The sequence below is a fragment of the Temnothorax nylanderi genome, unplaced genomic scaffold (assembly GCF_030848795.1).
Source record: "Temnothorax nylanderi isolate EJ_2023f unplaced genomic scaffold, tnyl_v1.0 TNYL_tig0403_pilon, whole genome shotgun sequence".
In the NCBI taxonomy this organism is placed as follows: Eukaryota; Metazoa; Arthropoda; class Insecta; order Hymenoptera; family Formicidae; genus Temnothorax; species Temnothorax nylanderi.
Window position 1 is genome coordinate 130,756 of NW_027249465.1, and position 9,823 is coordinate 140,578.

General features: G+C 30.4%; 1 protein-coding gene across 2 annotated transcripts in view; it reads left to right on the forward strand.

The window, feature by feature from the left end:
• LOC139782310 (FIGNL1-interacting regulator of recombination and mitosis) overlaps nt 1-9,735 on the forward strand; it is a 69,854-nt gene extending 60,119 nt beyond the window's left edge. For both annotated transcript variants that reach the window (XM_071721279.1, XM_071721280.1), the window contains exons 5-14: nt 4,066-4,220; nt 4,619-4,803; nt 4,983-5,128; nt 5,312-5,405; nt 5,787-5,967; nt 6,251-6,482; nt 6,771-7,101; nt 7,400-7,600; nt 8,342-8,752; nt 9,334-9,735. In XM_071721279.1, the coding sequence (XP_071577380.1) occupies nt 4,066-4,220; nt 4,619-4,803; nt 4,983-5,128; nt 5,312-5,405; nt 5,787-5,967; nt 6,251-6,482; nt 6,771-7,101; nt 7,400-7,600; nt 8,342-8,752; nt 9,334-9,555 (2,158 nt within the window). In that variant the 3' untranslated portion in view covers nt 9,556-9,735. The remainder of the gene's footprint in view (nt 1-4,065; nt 4,221-4,618; nt 4,804-4,982; nt 5,129-5,311; nt 5,406-5,786; nt 5,968-6,250; nt 6,483-6,770; nt 7,102-7,399; nt 7,601-8,341; nt 8,753-9,333) is intronic.
• The last annotated feature ends 88 nt before the right edge of the window (nt 9,736-9,823 follow it).

The window sequence follows — 9,823 nt, forward strand, 5'->3', positions numbered from 1 at the left end:
TAAACATATGTGATAATATATAAATGAAAATCAATTAATAATTGACTCTTTTATTTTAGTTAATTTTATTATAGTTATTTTTGTTATTATTTATTCAGTATAATTTTATATAATCTAAGGGTACGTTTTCATCTGACGCTATGACGCTGGATTTTTCAGCGTCAACAGACGTTAGCGTCAAAACTTATTAGTTATTAGCATCCAAGCATAAAGGCCTCCGCACAATGAAAAATATAAGGAACAAAGGAACAAATATTAGCGATTAGGACTAAAGAATCAAGAATAAAGTTGAATGTACGATGAAAAATACAGGCAACAGAAACAGGGAATAACAGACAATAGATTTTTAACTTATCGGGGAAGCCGTGTATTTATTAATACTATACACCAGCTTTATTCCTGATTTCTTATTTCTAATCGCTAATATCTGTTCCTTGTTCCTTATATTTTTCATTGTGTGGGAGCCTTTAAGGTCCCCGTAGAATATCAAAAATATAAGGAACAAAGAGACCGGAACTAGTTGGTACACTTTTTTCAGTGATTTTTTTTTGCACGTAACTAATAAATGGAATACAAGCCGCAAAAAAATTTTTCAATAGCCACATGCTTATATAACACAAAAATAATTTTTTTAACTGAATAGTATCTATAATTAATTTTGTTGCACCAATAAAAATTATAAGGCGATTACATTTGTAACAACTGGCCCCATATGTGGTGTAAGTTGTTACAGTACTGGATTAAGTTGTGAAAGATCCAGTTTTCAAATTATAATATATTTAATAAAAAGAAATAACAACCTGTAATAACATGTGTTATGTTACATTTACATTGTTGAGTGCAAAATTACAATATATAGATATAATGTAGCTGATGTTCTGTATTGACCGGTTTTGATGAGTAATAAGAGACGTTAATGGTGAAATCTTACATAAGATTAAAATTAGGGCTCGCTATTATACGTTTAAACGGAAACACGTTTATACGTATAATTAGTTACGCATATCCGTTTATTGGAAACGTTTTTCCGAATACACGTGTTTTAAGTCTAGGGCCTGATAAACGTTTAAACGTTTAAACGTTTACACGTATATTTATAGCATATCCGTTTACTAAAAACGTTTTTCCGAATATTTTCACGTTTTTCTATAAACGTTTATTCCTAGTGATAAATACCTCATCAAAACGATAATTAATTAATTAATTAATTTCAAGGGATAATTATCCCTTTCTTAAGTGTTTTATTTTTGAATGTACTTTATTAATAAAATATTTATTACAAATATAGTCAGAGTTGGGAAGTAATGTATTATTTGTAATATCGTTACCGTTACTTTCTTTCCGGTGACGTCGTCACATTTTTACAGTAACGGAAACGAATTCGTTACTTTCATCGTTACTTTAGTCATTTTTATTCAATAAATCAGAAGTAATTAGATTTGTTCGCGCTGCTTGCACTTCTTGGACTTGGAATAAAACGAATACGCATTCGGATGCTGGTATAAAAGCAAGAATGAATCACAATTAGTGATTGTTTTTAGATTATTGTTATTACATATTGTTGTTAATATGACGCACTGTTAAACAAAAACGGTATAAAAAAGTATTCTTTTGTTCAGATTTGGATGCAATTTTGACTTAAAATGAAATAAAGCATATAAATAATAGTTAATTTTGTAAAACACTCTCTTCTACTCATAAATGAATGTACTTACTAAATATACAAGTAAATGAGTTTTTGTTTAAATAATAGCGAGTCCTAATTTTGACGCGGGGGAGGGGGGGAGCAAATAGGGGCAGACAAAAGCACGAGGAAACGACACAGTTCGACAAGTTTTTGTCACGCGTGCTCGCATCATCGACGACATCCGCGAGTGAGAGCGAGCGCATGCACGCACGTTCGTACGTACGCATGCACGCACGCACGAAATAACAATGTATAATTTTCTCAGTGATGATTACTAAACGTTTACTAAGCGTTTACTAAGCGTTTATTAAATGTTTACTAAACGTTTACTAAACGTTTAAACGTAAACGTTTTTCTGGAAGAAAATGTAAACGGATAAACGTTTCACGTTTAAACGTTTATTCGAAAAACGGAATAAAATCAGAGCCCTAATTAAAATATCTGTTGCACCGAGGTTATGTGTTACATCGACGGAGTTGATCGAAATTATATATAAGTAGAAAGCTGTAACAACCTACCTCGTCACAACCAGCCCCGACCTGCCATATTTAGATATTTTGATTATTGCTTAAAAAAATGTTTTAAGACATTAATATAACTGGAAGTTATTACGTTTAAAGTACAGATTTTAAAGAAACAGAATTATGATATAATGACCAAATTTATAAATATAACATTTAATAAATCACTGATTTATTTTACTTCCGGCTGTACAAAAATATTTTCTATTTGTGAAAATACGCTACTCAGCCTGAAATAACTAATTGAAATATTATCGCAATGTTTTTACGGAAATACTATATTTTTTATGTAATATTATCTTTTGTCACTTTTACAATGATTACTGTGTATCAACTTGCCCCATGTACCAACTAGCCCCGGTCCCGTATTAGCGATTAGGACTAAGGAATCAGGAATAAAGCTGGATGCACAATGAAAAACACAGGTAACAGAAACAGGGAATAACACAGATACAATAGATTTTTAACCTATCAGAAGCCATGTATCAATGCTACACCAGCTTTATTCCTGATTTCTTATTCTTAATCGCGGAGAAAAAAATAATGTATCAACAGCATTTGGGCCAAAGCACATATGACAGTCGTAGTCGTGGACGTAAGTAACGCACAAGCTTTGGCGTATCCTGATCTGTCAGGTCGGGGATTACGACCGTCGTATATCGCTACGCCATGTTATGTGCTTTGGCCCTTAGTCTAATTGCAAATAATCTTGGAAATAATCTTAATTCAATACGTCATGCTTTTGTTTTAATAAAATAAGTATTTTTTTAAACAAAATAAGTATTGTTTCACTAATACTGTTATTGAATTAACAAGATTATTTCCAATTAGACTAATGCTGTTGATATGGTATTAAAATAATATAACATTTTTTTCTCTGTGTAATATCTGTTCCTTATATTTTTGATTGTGCGGGGGCCCTTACAGTACTGCAATTGTGCAGTAATTAGTAATTGCATTGCAAATAGTAATTACTTACTATTGGTTTTTATTATTTATAGTTACATAGAGAATTTTCTCTTAGAAAATCATAGTAGTTGTGGGACAACATGTACTACGAAGAATTTTATGCGAGCTATTCTGATTAATATCTACCACAATAAAAAATATTAAAATTTATTACAATAAAATATAAAATATGTTTGATTAATTTTACTAAAATATATAATAAAATTTCAATACTTTTTCAAAATTATTAAAATTTTACTATATCTGCTGGTAATTTTTATTACATTGTTTGTAAAATGTCTTTTGTATATTTCAAAAATTCCTTGTTTGCCAAGTTGTCCCAAGTTTGTAGTGAATTTAACGTAAAATTTAACGAAAAATTCTCTCCGTGTATCGTTATAAATGGTAATTATGTATATTTCTAAAATATTTAATTTGTAATAAATATTTCTTACTTTAGAGAATTATAATTTCGTTAAGAATAAAAGTTTAGTATAAATCAATTTAATAAATTTTGTATGTATGCGTGTATGTATGTGCATATATAGAAAATTTAGTTTTTAGTAAATTAAGTTTCTGCTATCTTCTTTTCTGGAAGCCTGCTTCTCTTATTATAATTGTAATTTTTACCTATGGTTTAGTCCATTTAATTTATTGTCATAATCTCTTATTATGATTTTTTATTTTTATTTGATTATTATTATTACTAAATTTTTACAGTATTATATATTTTTATTAATATCACGAATATCGATATTCTCACGATTTGCTGGTGTTATTATACTAAAAGTATTTTTTCATAAATAAGTGAATAAATAAAATTGTTAGCGATTTTTACAATGTTATATGGAACAAGCTTTGGTTTATCAAATAATGCAGAAAAATAAAGGAACATTGTTAATCGTGTAGCCCAAAATATGGAGCGTTACTGAGCGGTGCGATGCAGGAATTGAGGAATCTGTTTGCGAAAGCGTGCGCGGTCTTCAAGCTATTCTTTGCCACTTTGAACGGCATAATCGTCTTCGACACGGACGTGCAATCGGAAACGGAGCTGTTGACGAAAGGTGAGAGCGATCCCATTACGCCCTAACGACTCTTTAACCTGGGAACTATTTCCAGTGTTATCTCGGGCGTATGCACTCGTAAGGATTTTTCTCCAATAATCCTGTTAACAATAGAAGAAAAAAAAATATATGTATCTACAAAGACTTGCGAAACAAGTATCTCAAAAATTGCGAAAAATTACTTAGAAACGTGCTATTTCAGAATTACAGAATATCTCTTGCTAAAAGTGCAAAGTACAAGTTGCAAGTTTTTTGGTCAATTTGGTGTTAACCTTAAAAGTGATGCATGATTTTCTTTTTCCTTCTATTACCATATTTGTAAACAAATTTTATTGTTACCTGTACAGAACATTCAATAAAATTTTTTCTTTTGAGTAATTTATATATTAATTTCTCAGTGGTTGATGCGTATGGTAACATCGCTTCTATTGCGAACGGAATGGACACCAAGACGTTCGTTGAGTTGTCTGAGATATTCGCCAAGTTGGTCATCGTTTACCAGAGTGAAATCAAACCATACAATATCGCGACGCATTTTATTCGAATGACGAAGGACGTATCTTGCCTTTTGTCCGCCGCTATGGTATATTATGTTACACGTGATTTATTTTGAATTGAACTGAAATATGTACATGTACTGTTATTTATTAATTAAATATTAATTAAATTATTAAAAATCAATTATTAATTAAATGTGTATATTATTTATATTTTTATCTCTATATATTGGTAGTAATTGATAAATGTACTACAATGATATAGGATCAGAACGATAAGAACGCGGAACGAAATGTAATGGTTGCTATGCGTTTGCTGAGAATCCTCGAGAAATTAACATTGTCTTACGGCGCATCTTTCACACACGAGATGATGCTAGACTTGGTAGAACTTCTGGCGCAAATGCACGGGTAACAATTCTGTCATTAACCATTAGTTTTTCAAAATAAAAATCAGTTTCAACGATTGCAAGAACTTTTTCTTATTCGCGTATCGCATAAAATCATTATACGTAGTTATTATTATATAGCATTATAGATATAAGCAAATAATATTATATTCAGAAAGTTATATAATTATTACTTCTTTTACAGATATTCTTGTTTAATAAAAAGTAGCGAAAGAACAATCTTGACCGGCGCTACGTCTTTTTTAAATATCATCTTCAGTCATGACAATTTCAACCAGGTACGTGATGACACACAAAGTTCTAGGCATTTTATGAAACAATATAAAATTATAATGCAATCATTTCGCCACTATTATAAGCAACTCCGTTTCTAATTCCTTAAAATAGAAAGTAGTTGTAAGTTTGCATGAAATAATATAAAATAATTTATACAAAATGACGAATTTATAAATGTACTATGTTTAAATAATAGTCGAAGAATTATTTTGTCAACTATATATATTTGTCAAACTATCTATGTAATTGATAAAAATATTTTGAAGAGAAATATATGTCTGTATAGTATTTTATAATATATTATTTCTATATTTTCCCATGTAATAAAAGGAACAAAAATTAATTTTCTAAAATAATATAATTATAATTCCTTGTATTTCTAGGTATATTTTGAGTATGGAAGGCAAAATGTTCCACGTGATCAATATGTACGTAGATTAAATTACCATTTACTGACGATCGCTATCATGAAGAAACTGAATGGCATGCCATTCGAACACCATTGCAAGTGGTCTTCAGGCTCAGATTCAATTTTGGATATTGCTTTTACGTACATAGAACATCGTAAGTGACGAAAAGATAAATAATTATAAGAATTTCAAGAATTTCTAAAAACTTTAACAAAATTTTAAGAATATTAAGATTTTTAAGAATTCTATAAATAATTTTGAAAGTTAATTTTAAGAATCTTGAAATTTTTAAGTGAGAGAAATTACAACTAATTGCACATTACGTTAATTACAATAACCGTACTTGCATCTTTTCTTTACTGTTCCAAACTTGCAGTTAATGAAGTAAACGCTAATTTCTCTTTCTCACTCATTCGTTCACTCATTCTCGATTGTAGTCGAAGAAGAAATCTGTGTCGGAGACCTGCGACTGTCAAGTGTTCGCGCGATCGGCGAAGGGCCGCGGTTTGTTGGAATTTACGAAGCAACTTTGGTATCTGTTTGCAACTTGGTCAGTCAAATTCTTCCGGAAAATTTTCACGCACTCGAACTGCTTCTACTAAAGCATTTACTGTCCGGTCACCTCTGGTGCTCACTATTAAGCTCGGATGTTTGGTGCTTTATTGGCAGGTAAGCAAGCAAACGCAATCGCTATTATATTAATATTGATACTAATAATTGCTTAACAGAATCTTAGACAGTGCACTTAATTATAAGTTATTAATTTGCTCTTAATCAATATTATATCTTATTTGTGTATACATTATTGATTAGAGTGATATATATATATATATCTTATTAACTTATTAGTAATATATATATTTAATTGATTATTAGATTAATAACATATTGATTAATATTGAGTAATTGTAAACTAATCGAATGCTGATTCCTTATATATCATTTTTTTTATGTAAGACTCGGCTCTTCGCAACTATGCGTCGATCACGTTAAACATCTGATTAAAGTTTCCACTGCCTTGGTAGAACGACGCGATAGCATAGAAGCGATCATGATTGACAACATGATTGTCAGATTGTATGATCTGTTAAACGAAGATGTGAAATCCACTCTGTTTGACAATCTTATCGACCACCTGGATGTGGATTATTATGTCACTAGTTTGCATTTGTTAATGGCGAACACCAAATCTCTTTCATCGGAACGATTAAAGCGTAAAATCGAAGACTTGCCGAAGTCTTTCTTAGATCTGCAGGAACACCCTTCTACACGCAATTGGAAGTGCCTTGTAAGATGTACTAAATATATTGGATATATCAATAAGCTTGTTCACTTGTTTTAACTACAAAAATTTTTTATAATTATAGAGAGTTTTCCAGCAAACGACACAAGTCGACACAAACGTCGTTCTATCTTTCTTTTTTGGCAATGAGTAACAAAGACAAAACGACACTTGTGTCGACTTGTGTAGTCTGCTGGAAAGCTCCCATTGTCTCAAAATTTAAAATTTTTGTATTGCTTAGAAATCTCATGTTTTAAATTTCTATATTCTTTAAAAATTTAAAGGTTTCTGTTTATATTTTCAGATGCAAGTTGTGTCCGCGATAATAGCAGTGAATTACAGTGATAATAAGGATGTTATTAACGTCCTAACTAAAATATGGAGTTTCGTTGCAGGAACGATTATCGAATGCGAAGGCAAACAACTGGATCTATTGACCGACTTGGTTGTTACCTTACTCGACGCTACTTATCTCAAAAATCTTCATGATGACAGCTTTTATGCGGTATAACAAAACTCTATTTTATCTATCTAATCCCCAATAGGAAAATATTCATATAACGAAATCTGGGTGAACTTGGGAATGCTGCAATTATGTCTCAATTCTGCAGCAACACTAATTTAGTCCTTTGTGCAAATATTGATAAATATTTGCACAACTTATTTCTAAATAGTATTTCAGTAAGATAACAGCGATATCTTACTGGAACTATCTTAGCAGAATATTTGCAAAATTAATTTGGAAAGAAATTGCGAAATAATTGCAAAATAATTGAGAAATATATTTGAGTTTTATTATGTGTTATTCCTGTTTTACGTAGCATATTCTGTGTTTGCTGGGTCGCCGATAGATGGCATCCTATCTTGTACATAAAATATAATAAACGGTGATATATATGTAACTATTATATATCAGTGTTTATATACTGAAGTGTACTAAAGTGATTTTGCTTCTAAATGTCGAAATATTGTGCAAAATTTAAACCTAAAATTGAATTTCTTAATTTTTGTGCAAATAGTATTCAGAAATTTTATGCCGGCAAGAATTAACACTGCGTTATGAGGAATCATCTTAGCACAATAATTGTGAAATTCCTCTTAATTGAATGATGCAATTATTGTACAATATTTGTGCAATTTTCCTATCGGGGATTATTTGCTAACAGAAGTAATTTTTTAATAACAACAGAAATTATAAGAGTATTAGAACATAATATCAGATATATATGTTTGTTTCATATTTCAGATTCTGATATCCGTCGCAACTTCATGTGTCCATCTACCGCCTCGAGGCAAGATCAAGATCTGTCATTTTCTACAACAGAATATCAAATATCTCGGTCGTTGCGGAATCCAAAGCATTGCGTCTATTTTGACTGAATTGTTCAGTCGCTTACTAGAAGACGAAAATCCCTGGGTACGCCAAGAGGCCTTAGAGACCTTTGAACACGTCGGACATGTATGTCCCGAGCAACTGGTCGCCGAAATAGCGAAAGCATTAGCAAAGATACTCAGCATCAGTAATGTTATGCAAGCTTATTTGACCTCGACATCATATTATGTCTTCAAGGGTTTTATCAACATGCAAGATTATCTTAGATACTTGGCTAAAGCTGTTCAAAATCATGGCGATGAGCATAGATGTCATGAGTACAACGTAAGTACGATAAGAAAACTTGAACTAAAAAATAAAAGATAATTATTTATTTCAAAGTCCATTCTTTTATCTAAATTTATATCTTTTGCACAAGCAGATCCAATCTATAATGTATAACGTAAGATTATTTTACGTCTACCACTCAAGAATATATCGTTATGAGAAGTATTCTTTTTGAAACAAAATAATTTTGATTTGATATGTTTCTTTGCACAAGTAATAGTTCCAAACATAATTATATTAAAAACTCAAGATAAGACTTTTTGTATAAATAATATAGGACACTATATATATATATATATATATATATATATATATACATATATATATATATATATATGTATATATATTGAGTATTAACCTGAGTGAAAATTGAACAAAAGCACCTTATAATAGAGAGTTTGCCCTGTAAAACCATTTTTAATTATTCGCTGAGTAATTATATAGTTTAAAAATGGGCAAAAATTTACTGAGAAAAAGTGATCCCCTAATTTTTTTGAACAGTGTATATATATATATATATATATAATATATAATCAAATGCAAAATAGAAAATGCTAATAATGATAAACGAACACAAGGAATCCGAAAGAGAAGAGAAGATGCCGAAGCTGAAGAAGAACTCGCATGAAATCATTGCGCCGATGTTAACACAGCTGGATGAACAAGCGGAAAAGCTGTACAAAGGATTGACGAAGGTGTTAGAAGATCAGGCTGTTATCAGTGAGGATATATGTAGGAGATTGATAACCGTCCTCGAAAAAATTATTCAACTTCAGGGAAACGAAAATTCATGGAACTGATAGTGTTTATCTTTGCGATATAAAGGTGGACAATAATAATTTATCTATGATAAAGATGAAGGGATTGTTTATCAAAATGGCAGTAAAATAATTGAAAAAAGGCAAAAAATATTGTGAAAGTAAATGGAAAAATCTGAGAAAAAAATTACCAAATGAACAATAAAAACGTAGAAAAGAATAGATTTGAACATTCTTTTATAATATTCTTTTTTAGTGCACCTTAATTCGAAAAAAATAGTAGTAGCTAAAAAATCATGAAAGATAAAGA